This window comes from Mustela nigripes, chromosome 3 (genome assembly GCF_022355385.1).
Source record: "Mustela nigripes isolate SB6536 chromosome 3, MUSNIG.SB6536, whole genome shotgun sequence".
Lineage (NCBI taxonomy): Eukaryota > Metazoa > Chordata > Mammalia > Carnivora > Mustelidae > Mustela > Mustela nigripes.
The window spans coordinates 177,999,772-178,018,735 of record NC_081559.1 but is presented as its reverse complement, the minus strand read 5'-3'; the positions used below and the strand labels follow the sequence as shown (position 1 = coordinate 178,018,735).

The window sequence follows — 18,964 nt, the reverse complement described above, 5'->3', positions numbered from 1 at the left end:
AAATTGTTTTCCACCTCCTCACTTTAAATCTGGAGATGTCTTTGGGTATAAAATGAGTTTCTTGTAGGCAGCATATTGATGGTTTTGTTTTTTTACCCATTCTGATACCTTGTGTGTTTTGATTGGGGCTTTTAGCCCATTAACATTCAGGGTAACTATTGAGAGATATGAATTTAGTGCCATTGTATTGCCTGTAAGGTGACTGTTACTGTATATTGTCTCTGTTCCTTTCTGATCTACTACTTTTAGGGTCTCTCTTTGCTTAGAGGACCCCTTTCAGTATTTTCTGTAGAGCTGATTTGGTGTTTGCAAATTCTTTCAGTTTTTGTTTGTCCTGGAAACTTTTTATCTCTCCTTCTATTTTCAGTGATAGCCTAGCTGGATATAGTATTCTTGACTGCATGTTTTTCTCATTTTGTGCTCTGAATATATCATGCCAGTTCTTTCTGGCCTGCCAGGTCTCTGTGGATAAGTTGGCTGCCAATCTAATGCTTTTACCTTTGTATGTTAGATACTTCTTTTCCTGGGCTGCTTTTAGGATTTTCTCTCTGTTGCTTAAGACTTTTAAATTTTACTATTAGGTGACAGGGTGTGGACCTATTCTTACGGATTTTGAGGGGGGTTCTCTGCACCTCCTGGATTTTGATGCTTGTTCCCTTTGCTGTATTAGGGAAATTCTCTACAATAATTCTCTCTAATATACCTTCTGCTCTCCTCTCTCTTTCTTCTTCTTTTGGAATCCCAATTATTCTAATGTTGTTTCATCTTATGGTGTCACTTATCTCTCGAATTTTCCCCTCGTGGTACGGTATTTGTCTTTTTTGCTCAGCTTCTTTATTCTCTGTCATTTGGTCTTCTATATCACTAATTCTTTCTTCTGCCTCATTTATCCTAGCAGTAAGAGCCTCCATTTTTTATTACACCTCATTAATAGCTTTTTTTATTTCAACTTGGTTAGATTTTAGTTCTTTTATTTCTCCAGAAAGGGTTTTTATCTCTCCAGAGAGCGTTTCTCTAATATCTTCCAAGCCTTTTTCAAGCCCAGCTAGAACCTTGAGAATCGTCATTCTGAACTCTAGAACTGCCTTATTACCATTGTCTGTATTGATTAGGTCCCTAGCCTTTGGTATTGCCTCCTGTTCTTTTTCTTTTGTGTGTGTGTGGTGAGTTTTTCCGCCTTGTCATTTTGTCCAGATAAGAATATATGAAGGAGCAAATAAAATACTAAAAGGGTGGCAAAGACCCCAGGAAAATGTGCTTTAGCCAAATCAGAAGAGACCCCAAATCATGGTTGGGGAGAAAGGGAATAAAAAGAAGTTCAGAAAGAAAAGAAAAAGAAAAGAAAGAAAGAAAGCAAATTTTAAAAATATATAAAAAAGAAAAAAATATATATATTAGACTGGTGACTAGAACAGGGTCACCCACTTAATTTTGGGATTATTTTGGTCTCTTAGAAGAAACTACCTCCCAAAATGTTAAAGAATGAAAAACATATGTAAGGGTAAACACAATGAAGGGATGGAATATGCCTATAAGGATGAAAAAAAAATTTTTTTTATTTTTAATTTCTAAAAAGGGAGTTGATTAAGTTGGTTGGGAGACTAAAGAAAAAGAAAGTGGAGAGATTTTGCTCAGGTTGGAGACTAGATCAAGCCTTGAGCTAGATTTAGGGCATATTTTGATCTATTAGAAGAAGTTCTACCCCAAATTTTTTAGAAGAAAAAACCCTATATATATACAAAAAATAAAAAGTTAGATACAATGAAGGATAAAATATGACTATAATAATGAAGTTTCAAACGATTATTATTTTTTTTTAATGAAAGGTATTGTTAAGATAAACTAGTTTAAAAACATTAAAAGAGGAAAGGGTAAAAGTTAAAAAAAATTTAGAAGAAGAAAAAACTGCAAGACTAAGGAATCATGGGGAGAAAGCCATGAATTCCATGCTTTGCTTTCTCCTCCTCTGTAATTCTGCTGTTCTCCTTGGTACGTGAACTTGGTCTTGACTGGATTTCTTGTTGATCTTCTGGGGGAGGGGCCTGGTGTAGTGATTCTCAAGTGTCTTTGCCCCAGGCGGAATTGCACTGCCCTTACCCAGGCTAAGTAATCTGCTCGGGTTCAGTTTTGGGAGCTTTTGTCCCCTGAGCACTTTCCATAGAGTTCCGGAGGGCGGAGATGAAAATGGCGGCCTCCCGGTCTCCAGCCCAGAGGAGCCGAGAGCTCAGGGCCCCACTCCTCTGTGCGCCCTCAGAGACAAGTGCTCAATCACTCCCATGTCCCTGGCCTCTGGCTGTGCTCTGAGCTCACCAAGCCTGCGACCGGTTCAAGGTAACCCTGAGCTGAGAGCTCACTCCTTGGCTCTGTTTCTGTAGCCGGCTTCCCCGTTCTAATACCTGCAAGCTCTGTGACACTCAGACACCCCCGATCCTTCTGTGACCCCGCCAGACCTGGGGCCATGCTGACCCCGCGTGGGCTTCACCCCAGTTTAGCCTCTGGAGTGAGGTCCCTCAGCGGAACAGACTTTTAAAAGTCTTGATGTTGTGCTCCGTTGCTCCGCCGCTTGCTGGGAGCTGGCCCTCCCACTGCAGTCTATCTTCCCATGGCTTTGGATTCACTTCTCCACCATTCCTACCTTTCAGAAAGTGGTCGATTTTCTGTTTCTAGAATTGTTGCTGTTCTTCTCTTTGGTCTCCTGTTGGATTTGTAGGTGTTTGCCATGGATTGATAAGCTACCTAGCTGATCTCCTGCTACCTGATGTAGTCTGATCTCCTGCTACCTGATGTAGTCTCAGCCTGCTACTTCTCTGCCATCTTGACTCCTCCTCCTGGATTTGTGGTTTTTTTTTAATTCATTCAACAATTCTACCAGTAGCTTTAAGGGTTCCCCCCCAAGCTTTTTTTTTTTTTTTTTTTTTTTTGTAGTTGACTTAACTTCAAAATAAAATACCAGATCTATTTTCTTTTTAATAATGTAATCATAATTTTAAACTTTGAAGCAATGCCTCCCATAACACTGCTTTCTCTTTTTGCCTGCCTAGAGATATTTGCATGCATTTCTCAAACATCATAATCTTTCCTTTTGAAAATAGTACCGGAGGGCGCCTGGGTGGCTCAGTGGGTTAAGCCATTGCCTTCGGCTCAGGTCATGATCTCAGGGTCCTGGGATCGAGTCCCCAGATCGGGCTCTCTGCTCAGCAGGGAGCCTGCTTCCTCCTCTCTCTCTCTCTGTCTGCCTCTCTGCCTACTTGTGATCTCTCTCTGTCAAATAAATAAATAAAATCTTAAAAAATAAAAAAGAAAAGAAAATAGTACCGGAGATAGTATTGGGTTGATAGACTATAATGTACCTTATTTTTCTGTGTTGGTAGGTGTTTAGGCCTAGTTTCAAGTATTTTTTTTATTATAGGTAATTCTGCACTGAATATCTTCATACAGAAGCTTTTGTTTCTTTATATTCTTTGGGTAAATTTCCCAAAATATGTTATTGGTGAAAAGATTAGTTTTAACTGTATTGTGAGTTACTTACCTAAGGAAGATTTTCACAGTTGTAGATATATTGGGCCGAATATTTATGAAGAGTAAATACCTAGTTTATGTTATCATTTTATAACTTTTAGGGATAAAATGTTGTTGTAACTTGCATGTAAGGTATGAAATACAGTAATCAAACAAAAACCTGAAACGTACTCAACATTCTAACCTTTGTCTTGGGCTCCATGCCAGGGTCATTCCCTCTGTGCCTCTTTCTGGTTCTGTTCACCTGCTTTTGCACTAGAAGTAAAAACTATCTTCAGTTTCCTTTTTTACTTTTTCTTAATCGTTCTGTTGCTTTTCTTTATAGTATGCCACATAAATACAGGATTTCCTTGCACTTGTTTTTTTAATTTTATGAAAATGGTATGATAACCAGTGTGGCTTAACTTTTCTCAGTGAACATTATGCTTCTAAAGTCATCCATGTTGATATGTAAGATGGAATTTATTAATTTTCATTTATTTATCCTTTATCATTTTTGTATGCATAGTACTGTTTTGTTACCACTGTAATAACTTAAAAGGTACTTGTTAATTAATTGTAAATGATAAATCAAGTTTAGTTTACTTTTTTTTTTTTTAAATAATCTCTAGGCCCAATGTGGGCTTGAACTCAGTGATACTAAGATCAAGAGTCATATTATGCTTTATTGACTGAGCCAGCCAGACACCCTCAAGTTTACTTTATAATTCATTTTTTATTGGAAATATGAGTATTTTTTATTTTTTTTTCTGGGTACTGTTCCTGTTTTCTTTTTATTGAAAAAAAGGGAGTATTTATTTATATTCCATACTGATTATCTTTTTATGACCTTTACGTTTAAATGATATTTTTTTCTTTTTTCTTCTTGTTTTTCTTTCTTGCTATATTTGTGCAAAGGCCTCCTTACCTACCTTGGTCTGCTTTTTATTAAATTTTAGTTTTGAGACAAAAATTATTTTTCACTATTTAGGGATCTGAGATAAGCTAGTAGAATTTGAGAACTGACATCAGGTAGAAGAATATGAGCCTGAGATACATTTGAAAACTGAAAGGTCATGAATTCTTAATCTTTTCTGATTTAAGAGATCTTAACAACTATTTATCTGTTCAATCCATTTTATAGATAAGTAAACTCAAGAGAGAAGTATAAGGTCACTTGCCCTAAATGATGTACTCAGGTATCAGCTGAGGTCTAGACTCATAGCCAGCTCAGATCTAGACTGACCTTAGAACTTTTCCAAGTGACAAATAAAGGACTTGAGACATGATGACATAATGTCTTACCTGGATTATCTAATTTGTTGATAATTTGGAATCAGAGCCAAGGTTTCCTGATAGCTCCTCCAGTGCTGTCCACATCATGCCATTAAAACATTTCCTGTTTGAAATGTCTTCTGTAACCCCTAGATTACTTTTACCTTTTTCTTGAGTAAATATTACAATAGAATTTATCAGCAAATTTTCAGGGGAGCAAAGAAACTTGACTATATGCAAAATTCCACACACATAATATAAAATACGGTTTCCACCTCAAATATAGAATCCACTTTATGTACTTAGCAGGCCAGTCACACTTCACTGTCTTTCCTGAGTATGTGTTGTTCTTAGACTTAAGCATATAGGAATCATGACAAAGGATTAAAATCAAATGGGATCTTTAGTAGTTAGGAGTATTCTTTTTATTATTAGAATTCTACTATTGAACTGCTTCTGGTTTTAAGGATAACCGATAAAAGCAGGTCAAGCTTTTTTCTTCTTTTAGTAAACCAAGAAATAAATACCTCTTTTCCCTCTTCCTTGGCATTCTAGGGCTCTCTAAATACCGGCCAGCCAGCTCCCGATCTGCTTTAATACCCCAACACTCACCAGGCTGCGATGGCACACCCACCACAAAACCCCAGTGGAGTATGGAACTTGCACGGAAGGGAACAGGTGAAATTATTATTACTATTATTATTTTGCTCAAGAACAAAGCTACAAACTTTACAGAGTTTATCAACTTAAAAAAATACATGAAAAATACAGACTTTGTTTTATCTAACATAAAGAATATTTGATTTATTTAGTTTTAAGTAGGCTCTGGACCCAGCTTGGAGCCCAGCATGGAACTTGAACTCACGACCCTGAGATCAAGACCTAAGCTGAGTTGGACATTTAACCAACTGAGCTACCCAGGTGCCCCTAAGAATATTTTAGACTAGACTTTTTACTTTTTGAAAATAGTGCATTCCTATTATATAAAACTTGGAAGTGAGAAAAGAGTTGAAAGGAGAAAAAAAAAATCATCCCTCATTATACCATTTAAAAATACCCATTATTGCTCTTTTTTTGCAATGATTTTTCTTAGAGTATTATAACATTAAAAATGCCAGCGTCAGTAGACACCATCAGATCTGCACCTTTCACATTCTTTTGAAAAATGGGAAAGTCACCCACTTATTTCTCCTTTCCTCTCCCCCTGAAAATTTTATAATTGTTCATCCGTAGTCAGTCCTGAAGACTAGATGCCATACTATGAAACTAGGATGTTCTATCTTTTCAGTTATTAAATATTAATTGGGTTTAAGTTTATGAAAAATATTCCAGTTCAGATGTGTTTTTTACCTGTTCTGTTTTACATTGTCTTCCGCTACTATGTTTTTAGTTGCTTACTAAAAAAAAAAAAAGATTGTAATCTAGATAACGAGTAAGCATTCAGTGCTGTTGAGCAAAGATTCAGTCCTCAAGTTTTGGAAGAACAGGGAGTGAAAAACAGGATACATGAGCAAAATTATTTTTAAAGAATAGTTTTTCCAAAAGTCATCAGTCAGATTTTAAGATGCTAACAGATGGATTTTGCTTACATAAACCATATTTTTATGATACAAACAAAAGAGTAACTGTTTATTGATTTGAGGAGCTGAAGGTCAACTTTGATTAAATCAAACCAAAGCAACATCTCAGAATATTCTGGTATTGAGAGCCCAGACTGTTGCTTTCTTATATCTCTCTGTGTGCTGCTCTATACATTTACTCATATTGATTCATACAGAATTTATTTCAGAAGGAAATCAGCTGGAGACCTTATCACTTCGTTTGATAAGTGAATTTTGACATTTCTTGGCCTTGGCAATTTTGTATTCTCTTGGTTTTATTTTTGATTTTGGTTAATTTTGCTTTATTACCATTATACTTATTAAAATTTTACTAAACATGAAAACTTTCCCACATTTTTAATTACATTAGCACTCAGGGTGTTTCAGACCTCTTGCTATAGTTTGAGAGTAATGTTTCTGCCTGTTGCATGAATTCCTATTCCAGAGAAGAATCTGAGTATGCTTGGTTTTTCTTTGTGATGTGGCACTCTCACTAACACCTTTTTGTGCCAACTGATGTGCCGTTGTATCATAGTGTCATATCGCTTTAAAAAACCCATCTTTACTGTTTTGTGGAATCTTACTTTACTAGGTCTTGTAGTTCTCATGACATTGTGTGGGAAGATTAGGAAGAGGATACGTAGGGCTAATGCTGGGAAATAGGAATGTTAACTTTGGTTGCTAGGACCCTTTTATGACATGAGGCAACACATATACCAGTATATTATTTAGACTGATCTATAAAACCTTAATTGTGAATATATTTTTAAAGTGCTTTTGTAATTTTCTTTAAATATGTTTAGGCTATTTGGTACCCTGTGGCCAGTGAGCAAGTCTTAAAGTTCAATAGTGATATTATGAGAATTTAGAAAACCTTCATTTTACAAATGGTTCCTGAAGATTATCTGTACATGTATTTATTTTGGAATTTTAAGTGTGGTTTTCCCATAGACACATTGTTACATTTGATAGGTAACTCCCAAACTAGCCTACAAAGTTAAAATCTCTTTTAAGGTACACCATACATGAAGAATAAAAGTCAGACTTAGCCACTGTGTGTAACAATGTTTTTGATAGAAGGGGCACTTAGAGCTCCATCTTTTGGGATGTTAGAAGCACAACTTCAGCCCAGCTCAAAATTGGCAGTAAAACAGGAACTTCCTCTCTTCCTGCCTCCCAGAAGGAGCCAGGGTCCCTTGTGGTGGTAGCTAGTCTGGCCTGGGGTTGTGAGTGGAGGGCTGAGAAGAGGAGGTGTAGAACCAGTTTAAGTAAGGGAAGCAGTGACCTCTCTTCGTTCTCTAAGGGATTCTAGATTAGAGTTCACAAATGACCCTTATTTGGAACCTTCCTCAGCACATCCAACTGAGGGACCTTTTCTTTTTTTTTTTAAATTAAGATTTTATTTGTTTATTTGACAGGGAAAGAGAGAACATAAGCAGGAGGAGTGGGAGAGGGAGAAGCAGGCCTCCCTCAGAGCAGGGAGCCTGACTCGGGCCTGATCCCAGGACCCTGGGACCATGACCCAACCTGAAGGCAGACGCCTAATGACTGAGCCACCCAGATGCCCCCAACTGAGGCATCTTTTACTTGGTCTATAGAAGTCTTGGAAAAATTTTTGAAGTAGTTTACTAAAAAGAGATTACACATAAAAATGTCGATTTCTAGCTTCTATCAGAAAAGGGTTAACTGAGAGGTCCTCTTAAGCTGGCATGTGCCTTCCATTTTGTGTTGTGCTTGGAATAGTGCTTACTCATTTATGCTGTCTCCTTCGGTCCAAGGCTTTTGAGGCTGGGCGCCTGCTTCTCTGGGATGAATTCTGAGATGGCTCCCTTAGAGCCAACAAACCGGTGATAATTGAGAACTGGCATGTGTTGCAGATGTCATCTGGGGCGTGGGGGATAGAGAACAAATGGGGCTGTAGGTAAAATAAAGAAGAGGTGGAAACTTTTAAGTGGTGGAGAGGTCATATTTTCTGGTTTGTTCTTTTTTCCCTCCAGTTTTCTCATTCCTTGCTTATGATAGAAGAATATTTTAGGGATGATATGTGTGACAGGTTAAGCCATTTGGGTGTAAGAAAAGAGAAGTGGCAGGGATATTTTCCTTCCTTCCTTTACTGTCACCTCCCCCCAACCCCGGCCAGCCACTCCCGGAGGCAAGGAACCGAGGCCTTAGAGCCTCCCAAGATTTCTCCCCCACTGCAGCTGTGATGCCTGTCTATCTTCCAAGTTGCTGGGAGGCTTGTGATGAAGCACAGAGGAGGGACAGGCACAGGGGCAGAGGGAAATCCCTCGTGCTTTCTGTGGGGCAGAAAGAAAGAAGAGTTCCTGTAGTTTTGCCGAGCTGGGACTCCTGTGTTGTGTAGCACCTAGCATAAGTCAGAAAAGCACTGTGCTAGTGCACAAACTCTTTCCCACAAAAAGATACATATATATCTTGAGAGTACTGGTTCTTTCTTTTGAAACTCTAATATCAAAAACAGACTTGGTTTTTTAACTTAAATTTTAAAATTTACTCACTTTATTTTTTACAGTGATCTAAAGAATCCAAAGACTAGACTTCATACTTTTCCTAATAAAGACTGCAGGTTTTGTGTTAAGTTTAAACATATACCTAATGTGAACGAATTTAAGAGAATTAGCAGGTTACTGACTGTTAATAACACTTTAATCAGATGGGCTGAGAAGCTTCTGCATTAGCCCTCTATTAAGTACTGTTTGGTTTATTTTGCATTTGTTAAATTGACTGCAGCTAAAATCCTTATCCATAGTGCATTTTACTAGATCTCTAGGAAAGATTTAATGTTGGGTAAAACAACAAAACAGAGCATTAGTGGGCACCTAGGTGACTTAGTCGTTAAGTGTCTGCCTTTGGCTCAGGTCATAATGCCAGGGTCCTGGGACAGAGCCCCACATTGGGCTCCCCACTCTGCAGGAAGCCTGCTTCTCTCTCCTCCACTCCCCCTGCTTGTGTTCCCTCTCTTGCTATCTCTCTCTGTCAAATAAGTTAAAAAAAAAAAAAAGTTAATTAAAGTGAGATTGTTATAAAAAAAAGAAAAGACCATGTGTTTTTTCTTTTCATATAACATGAAATAGGAAAATATATTCTGAATTATATATATCCTTTTTTTGATATATGTGCTATCTATCATAGAGACATATCTTTCAGGTCACTGAAAGGACTTTCTTAAGCTTAAAATGAGTGCTGCCTCACCTTGGGTGGGCCTCAAGTTCCCAGCAATCTGATAAACCCCTGAAATGATAGTGTAAAATTATGTTTGTAAATGTGTCTTAGGGATGGTAATATATGCATTTTTCTCAGTAGAGATTCTAAACATGACCTCATGCTAATGTGAAAGTCAACTCCTATGTGCCCCAAATCCAACTGTTAATACAGTTCCACATGGGAAGGAATTTGTACTTTCTTATCACCTTGGCTTTGACCTGGTAAAATTATCCAGGAAAGAGAGATTGGGCAAACAAACATAAAAATATATTTTGTTGGGGGTCCTGGGTGGCTCAGTCAGTGGGTCTGACTCTTGATTTCACCTCAGGTCATGATCTCTCAGGATTACGAGGTTGAGCCCTGCCTTGTTGTCAGGCTCAGCGGGGAGTCAAGCTTGAACTTCTCTCTCTCCGTCCCTCTGCGCCACCTCCTCCCACCCCGCACACGTACATGTTTTCTCTCTCAAATAATCTCAGTATATAGAAATAGATATTGTCTATAATAAGTGAAAACTTTAAGAGCTAAGGGGTGGTGGTGGTGATGGAGTAGCATTAGGTTTTATCAGATGTTCTGCTGTTAAAGGGCACTATTCCAGCGAATATTTTTGTATATGTGTCTTTGAACATATGCATGAGCACATTTGTTGTGGGATAGATTTCTATTTATTTGACACAGAGAGATCACAAGTAGGCAGAGAGGCAGGCAGAGAGAGAGGGAAGCAGACTCCCCGCCGAGCAGAGAGCCCGACACGGGGCTCTGTCCCAGGATCCTGGGATCATGACCTGAGCCTAAGGCAGAGGCTTTAACCCACTGAGCCACCCAGGTGCCCCTGTGGGATAGATTTCTAGAACTGAATGTTCTAAATCACAAAGTATGGGCGTTTAGCATTTTCATGGATAGTATTCAACTGCCTTAACTTCTCCTTTTTAAAAAACACTTTATTATGGGGCGGGCCTGGGTGGCTCGGTGGGTTAAGCCTCTGCCTTCGGCTGAGGTCATGATCCCAGGGTCCTGGGATCGAGCCCCGAGTCGGGCTCTCTGCTCAGGGGGAAGTCTGCTTCTCCACCCCTCTCTCTGCCTGCCTGTCTGCCTACTTGTGATCCCTGACTGTCAAATAAATAAATAAAATTAAATAAAAATAAAACAAAAAACACTTTATTATGGAAAGCTGTGAAGGCGTCAGACTAGTGTAATGAATCCCATCCATCCGTTACTCAGCTTCTGCAGTGATCAGCTCATGTCAGTCTTGTGTGGTCTATATCCTTATCCATTTCCACTCTCATGAACTATTTTGAAACAGATCCCACATATCATCACTTTATTCATGAACAGCTTAATATAGATCTCTAAAAGTTGAGGACTTTAATAGAGTCTTAACCACAGTAACATTCTTATACTTTAAAAAAATTAATTTTTTTCATACTTTTAAATACCCAGTCATTGTATAAGTTTCAGTTATTCTGATATTTATTTTTAACACTTTATTTTTTTGAATCATTATCCACGTCTTCACATTGCAGTTGGTTATATCCTTTACATCGTTTTAATGTTCAAGTTTTACCTTTTTCTCTCTTTTCTTCCCTTCTATAATTGTAATTGTTAAAGAAATGAGGGTTTTAATTGTAGTTTTCAAGTCTGTGTTTTGGTAATTCTATACCATGGTATAATTAACGTGTTAGAGTCCTCTTTATTTCCTGTAAATTTGTAGTTGGGTATAGAAGCTTAATTGTATTCAGGTTTATAGATGGCGTCGTGCTCTTCCATCTGGTAACGTATGATGTCTGGTTGACTTTATTTTTTTTTTTAAATAGTGGAAGTTAGATTTTATTTATTTTTACATATTTTAAATTCTTTAACTTAAATTCAATTAATTAACATATAATGTATTATTAGTTTCAGATGTGGAGTTCAGTGATTCATCAGTCTTCTCTAACACCCAGTGCTCATTCCGTCACGTGCCCTCCTTAATGCCCATCCCCCAGTGACCCCATCCCGCCCCCCCCTCCAGCAACCCTCAGTTGGTTTCCTGTGATTAAGAATTGAGGTTAGCTGCTAAGGTGATTAAGGTCTAGATCCATTATTTCACTACGGGTTGCAAGATGCTGATATGCCTTTTTTTTTTTTTTTAAGACTTTATTAATTTATTTAGAGAGAGCGTGCGCATGTGCGAGCAGGGAGAGGGACGAAGGGAGAGAGAGAATCTAGAGCACACTCCCTGCTGATCATGGAACCTGATGCAGGGCTCAGTCTCACGACTCTGAGATCATGACCTGAGCCAAAATCAAGAGGGTCAGACACTCAATGGACTGATCCACCCAGGCGCCTTACAAGATGGTGCTATTCTCATTCATCTTTCCACTTTTATAAACTGGTTTATTTTTGTAAAGCTGAAGTCCCCCTCATCTATTATTACCCAGTGGTATAGATTATATAGAGGGAGAAAGGTAATGGCTTCTCTTTTTATTTAATAATTTCCTGAATAGTAATTTGGCTAACTAGCATCCTCCAGTGGGGAGCTAATTAATTCCAGTCCCTTAGTTATTGTTCTGATCACTATTCAAATTTTTCTCATCTTTGGACAGTTAAAACTCTTAGAAGTTGACTCTTGGGTCTTTTGAGAAGAATGTAACTTCCTTGCCATTATACCAGATATTTCAAGTTCATTTTGTAAATATTCTGCCCAGTCAAAAATCAGTCATTTGTCCTGGGAACCCTGGTTCCTAACACCTTTATCTTTGGATCAAGTTAATCCATTGTCTTATTAATAGGCTAAATACAAATCAAGAGACATGCAAGATTTACAATCAGTGTGTTTTTTTTTTAAAGATTTTATTTAATTATTTGACAGAGAGACACTGCGAGAGAGGGAGCACAAGCAGGGGGAGTGGGAGAGGGAGAAGCGAGCTTCCCACCAAGCAGGAGCCCGATGTGGGGCTCGTTCCCAGGATGTTGGGATCCTGACCTGAGCCAAAGGCAGACGGTTAATGACTGAGCCACCCGGGCACCCCTCAGTGTATCTTTGATACTGAGTATAAGGCCATTAGACAAGAGATTGGACTTTGAAGTGATTATAAGTATTCCTTGGAAAAGAATATACCCAAGTATGCTCAGTTGTCTCTGGCAGTTGCCTCTGCTAGGAAGTACAGTTTCCAATGTAATTATTGGTTTTTCTGCAATCCAAGTAGCTTGGCAGGTGTTTAGGATGATGAAACTTCTCTCAGCGCAGAAGAGGACCTAGACTCTTAGTGCAGACAGCCAGTTGGAACCCTCATAATCTGTTGTTTTAGACTGACTAAATTATGAGGTAGGATCTGAAGGGATTTGTTCATGAGACTTTAAAGTCTCTTACCACTTCTTCTTATCACCTCGCTCTGTATCCTGTTAGGTATGGACTTATTTTCTCATATTTTGGAAACCTACTTGTGTAATTTATTTAAAATCTAAATTAAAATCTTACTTATGGTGGTATATTTGGCTGATATCTCTCAAAATTTTTCTGAATACTCTCTTGGTTACCAGTTAATTGCAAAAGATACAGATCCCTAAACTTGCTGTGTATGTAAATAATCTCTGTTATTAGCTCATGCATCATTATTAGTAATGTCTTTACCAAAGTATCATGAATATAAAACTATAATTTTATAGTAGTAAAATATGAATCTGTGAGATCAAGAATCTTGATTTATTCATTTGTCCTGAAATGTTGGCACAGTGCCCAACACAAAAGAAGTATAGTAGCCCGTCAGTACCAGGTGAATGAATGGTCTTTAATAGTTTCTGTGCTTTATCCCTCTCGTTGCAAAATTAGTGACCTTCACATTTCATTTTGTTGGATTAAGTTCACGGGACATCCTCTCTAAAAGAAACACAGCTACTAGATATTTCTGTTGTATGAATTCATTTGTTTAGCAAGCTTTGGCAGGGGTGGGGAGGTGAAATGGAGGGGTGCTAGACGCCGGGTGACACACTGGGATACAAAGATGAAAGACCTGCCTGTTCTCAAGATGCTGGAAGTGGAATGAAAGAGACCCACCAAGGAAAAGCTGGGCAGCCAGCCGCCTGCACAGCAGTGCCAGAGGAGGGTGGGGGTGTGGGGGAGGGGGCGGGGGTGGGGAGGGAAGCATGCAGGCTGGAGGCAGGTTTAGAGCTGCCTGTGCTGCCTTGGGCAAGTCACTTGAGTTCTCTGTGCTAGAATTTCCTTTCTGTATTATGTTGTGGGAACATGAAAGAACAAATTCTTTTTGGGCAGTTTGGGGAACACTTCTTAAAGAAATGACATTTGAGCTATTTTAAATCATTAAAGAGCATGAAATTCTTTTTAATCCCTTTGTCTGCTTTAGGTTACCATTTAAACATTACTTCCTTGCAGAAGTTTGCCTCTGATCCCCACACAACTCATTTAAGTTTCCTGTTGTGCTACTGGTTCACTCTCTTTTGTCTTTTTATTCCTTGGTTATACCTACCCAATTTCTTGTCAGCTCATTCGTAAATGGCAGGAGGACTGAGATCTGTTCAGTTTATCATTATTTTCCCCAGTTCCCCCTATAGTTCTGTTACTTGTTAAGGGAATCTGTGGGTCATACAAATAAGGGAAGGGCGTTTCGAGCATAGGAAGTAGCATTTACAAATTCACGGTTAACGAAGGGCTACCCTCAAGTGCATGGAAAGTGACAGGGGAACATAAGGCTGGAATTGTGGGTTCAGGACAGATTGTAAGTCATCAGTAAAATCTGATTTTTAAGAAACTTATGTGGTGATGTCTGTTGTGGTAAGATCCATGGTTTGGGGCTAGTTTGGATCAAAATTAGTGCTGAGAATTTACTTTAAAGGTCCATTTCAGTGAAAAGCTTGGTTTTTTAGCTAGTTTGGGTAAAAACCTATATTTTCAGAAACTGTTGTGTTTAAGTCCAAGGAGTTTGACTTTTATTCTGTTAGTAAAACCAACTGAGTGGTTCTTTTTGTTGTTGTTGTTTTTAAAACCAACTGAGTTTTTGAGCAGGTAATTATGGATAGCTTTGTGTTTAGGAAGGTCATTACGCAGCAGGGTCTTCCAGCTTAAACAGTATTAACATTTTGGGCCTGAGAATTTGTTGTTGTAGGAGCTGTCCTGTGCGTGATGTGATGTCCTGTGCATCCCAAGGCTCTACCCACTGGAGGCCCATATCACTTCCACCCCCAGTCCTGCCTCAGTTGTGACCACAGTGTTTTCAGATACTGCCGACTAACACCTGTGGGGTGAAATCAGCTTCGGTGCAGCTGTGCAAAATACGGGTTTGAGTGTAATACACTTTAGGCAGAGGAATCAGTTCACAGGGGACTGGGGCGGCCATCCAGATGAGGCAAAGTGGTTTGAATTCATATGGTTACAGACAGGGTAGGGGCAGGCGAATGGCGTATTTGTATGTGAAAGCCAACGAGATTTGGTGACCACCCGGATTGAGAAAAGCGGGTGTCCAAGATGAACCTTGGGCTTGCCTTAGCTGGCTGCCTGTACAGCAGTGCCTTCAGTCCAGAGTCGAACGGAGAGAAGTCTTCCTCGGGATTGCAGCAGTGCAGGAAGCGAGAAATTGTTGTACACTAGAGTCTACGAACTCCTGCTGTAGACTCCTGGACTGATAGAATACTAAATGAAAAGAACTTTCCAAAACATTTGATTATTTTTTTTAGGTGAAGTAAAAAGAAGGAAGATGCAGGCTGAAGGTTAATAGCTGGATCTGTTCAAGAGCCTAGGTCTCCCTGTCTCTCACCTTTCTCTCTTCTTTTCTTGTGTGTGTGTGTGTGTGTGTGTGTGTGACACTACTCTTACCTTTTTAAGTAGAGATGTTCCTTGTATACACTAACTGCCTTTTCTAGTTTTCTTAAGTGCGCTAAACCTACTTAAAAGTTCACTTTTGCCTATCTGTTCCCAAGAACTTACCTTCAGGAACTTAGCCAAATGTAATTTTTGCTGCACTGTCATTATCCGTAACCAGTGTAACAGGTTTCCGTGTGTATGTAAGTGGGTCTTCGGTGCAGAAGTAAAGTACTGCCATTTCCCGCCCAGTACCTTAGGCTCGAGCTGTAGTTAAACGGGCTACAGTGGAAGGATGAATGTGGGTCTTAAGTTATAACACACTCATGTAATCATTCTTATCATTATAGTACTTTAAAACATAAGTGCTAACTTGTAAAAGATGGTTTGGTAACACACTGGTATATATCGTAATTGGTATAAACTGTAAGGAATTGAAATATTTGTGTCCTGGCCACATGCTGAACACTTCTGTGTGTGTGACTGACCGGCTGGATATCTTCTTCAGCTACTTCTCTCATTCCTAATAATTCTCACGGACGTGGTAAGCACTTGGGAGACCCTCTTTTCTGTGCTGCCCATCAGCTCTCTCTTACTTTCATTTCACTTCCCTTGTTATCAGTGGGATTCATCTGGGTATCTTTAATCTTGAAGGGAAGGAACAGTCCCCTCTGGAGATGGCTATGCACCCAGTGGCAGCGGCTCCGCTCTCAGTGTTTACTAAGGAGACTGCGTCCTCCAAACATAGCGACCACCACCACCACCATCACCACGAGCACAAGAAGAAGAAGAAGAAGCACAAGCATAAGCATAAGCACAAGCACAAGCACGAGAGTAAGGAGAAGGACAAAGAGCCTTTCACCTTCTCCAGCCCGGCCAGCGGCAGGTCTGTCCGTTCTCCTTCTCTTTCAGACTGAGAGGGGGACAGAGGGCACTTGGCCTCCGTGTCCTGAAGAATATATGTAACTAAAGCTTTGTTCTCTGTAAAGAATGATAAAAGGAAACCGACAAAAAAATAGTTGCCTTTCTCATAGAAATTCAGAATCTATGTAAGTTCTAAACATTTGACTTGTGTTATTTATGCAGTTGAGAACTAATTAGAAGAATGTTTTATAGTTCCGAATCAACCGTTTCCTCCCCATTTCCTCCTTAGACCACACACACGTGCACGCACACGCACACACACTCAGCCAAACTTCGTAAAGGCCCTCATAGCCACTGGCAGTTCCCATTCACATCATGGTCTTCATGTGTACTGCCAAAATCAATTATGTTTTAAAGTCTTTGATGGATGTTATGGGGCAAAGTGATGTTTTAAACAAGCTACTGCCAGATCTGTGGTGAAACCACTATTTCCAGTGAAATCTTGTATGACACTATTGGGAACTACTGAGAAAGACTGAGGCTTTTCCATAGGAATCTTCTGTATTACATGGTATTTTTTGTGTTAACCATAGAGGCTAAACATCAGAATTTGTGAACAAGATGGCATGATATTTTCTTTTGCCCTAAAACACTGAAATTTTTAGAAGCAGCTCTTTAAAAAAAAAAATTTGGGGGGGGGGGATTATGATGTTGGAATTTAATAGAACTCTCAAAGCCACAGTTCTTAAATCAAGATGTTTAAATTTTAAGTTCTTTTTTCATTAAGTATAAGTGAATATGTTCATATATAGAATATGTTTGTTAAATGTAGACAGTTTACACACCCGACACATAATCTAAAATTATTTCTACATAACGCAAAGTCCAATACCTTAAAAAGGTGTTTATATGGTGTTTACTAACTCAGAGATAGACAAGTCAGCCCTCATGTAAGTATACCAGAAACATTTAAAAATATATGAAACATTTTGGTTTCATACTTAAATAGTTAGTGTGTTTTTATTTCTGAATTTACCATGTGCTTTATTGTTTGTTTATTTAAAATGTTTTTCATACCTGTTCTATTTTTATCATTTCTCGTACCATTAGCTTGACAAAGTATTTCTTCCAGAATAGATGTCTCAAAGGGATCCAGTAATATTGGACTTTTAAGTAAATATACTTTTAGTTGTGTTTAACTTGTTTAATAAATAACTTTTTAAATTGACCATTCTGCCTTTGTGTCTTTTTATATCTTTGTTACCCTTCTCTTTGTGTATGTATATCACGTACCTGTCCACAAAGCTGCAGGCTTTGTTTACGGCGGGATCTGAGCTGGTCTTGCTAGGGAGAATGATTTCAGTAGAGATGGGGAAAATTCTCTCAGTAAAAGAAACGGTGTTTTTTCCAAAAGTATGGAGGAAAGTAAGGGGATGCTCCAGAGTTGAAAAGAAGTGCAGTTGACTTGGAGGCTGTATGTGAAAGGGAATGTGATGAGATGGTGAAGGGCCTGCATGGCAGTTATTTCAAGATTCCAATTAATTTAGTGTTGGCCCACTGAAATTATTTTTGGAAAGTGGAACATTTTGTCACGGTGTGCAGTGTGATACCATTTACAGAATTCCCAACTTTGAAAATAGTAAGGATGTATTTCAAAATAATTATTAGTGATGTTGGAAGATGGTGACAAATAATAGCAAAGCTGTATAACTTAATGACGTGTTGTGTATCCAGCATTGTACTGGGAACTGTATGTTACCTGGGGTTTCTAAATTGGATATTTATACTGGGTGTTTCTTGTGAGGCACGTTTTTTTAATGGCAAGCTTTCAGTTATTTAAACTGATGGTTAGGAGCAAACAACACAAGAATTATTCATATTTTTTTGAAATATATAATTACATGCAAACAACACAGAGTTCTAGTGTAAGTCTCTCCAGTTTCCTTCCCCAGAAGGAGTCTCTGCGGGCAGTATTACGTGTGTCTTTCCAGAGCTAGTCTGTACATACATCTATGCAGAGTATGGACATTTTTTTTTAACAAACGATAGTTAGAGAAATTTTTTAAATTTTAGTATATCTTATCTACACATTTCGTGTCATACTAACAAATGTCTTTCTTATTCTGTGATTATAAAAGAATTCTCCCATTTTTTTTCTATTGGTTTTAAAGTTTTATGTTTCAAGTTTCTATCCAACTAGAATCCATCTGGATTTTATTTTGATAGAAAATAGGAGGTGGAGAGATCCAGCCTTCCCCCCCCCCCCAGAATGTCACCCAATACTATGTATTTAAAACTGTCTTTTTGGGGTCCCTGGCTAAAGTGCATGACCCTTGATCTTCGTGTTGGGAGTTCAAGTCCCACATAGGATGTAGAGTTTACTTAAAAAAAAAAAAATAGGGTGGCTCAGTGGGTTGAGCCTCTGCCTCCGGCTCAGGTCATGATCCCAGAGTCCTAGGATCAGACCCTGCATCGGGCTCTCTGCTCAGTGGGGAGTCTGCTTCCCCCTCTCTCTCTGCCTGCCTCTCTGCCTGCTTGTGATCTCTCTCTCTCTCTCTCTCTCTCTCTCTCTCTGTTAAATAAATAAATAAAATCTTAAAAAAATTTTTTTTTAATTAATTAAAAAATAAAACTCGCATCTTTTCTCTCTAGATTTCAAGTCTTGCACACTAAATCCCCTTATAGCTTGGGCCCATTTCTGGACTTTGTAGCT

General features: G+C 38.7%; 1 protein-coding gene across 2 annotated transcripts in view; it reads left to right on the top strand.

Annotated features, from left to right (window-relative positions):
• Nucleotides 1–17,479, top strand: part of TAF2 (TATA-box binding protein associated factor 2) — an 89,767-nt gene extending 72,288 nt beyond the window's left edge. For both annotated transcript variants that reach the window (XM_059395087.1, XM_059395086.1), the window contains 2 exons: nt 5,329–5,451; nt 16,042–17,479. In XM_059395087.1, the coding sequence (XP_059251070.1) occupies nt 5,329–5,451; nt 16,042–16,304 (386 nt within the window). In that variant the 3' untranslated portion in view covers nt 16,305–17,479. The remainder of the gene's footprint in view (nt 1–5,328; nt 5,452–16,041) is intronic.
• Nucleotides 17,480–18,964: the final 1,485 nt, after the last annotated feature.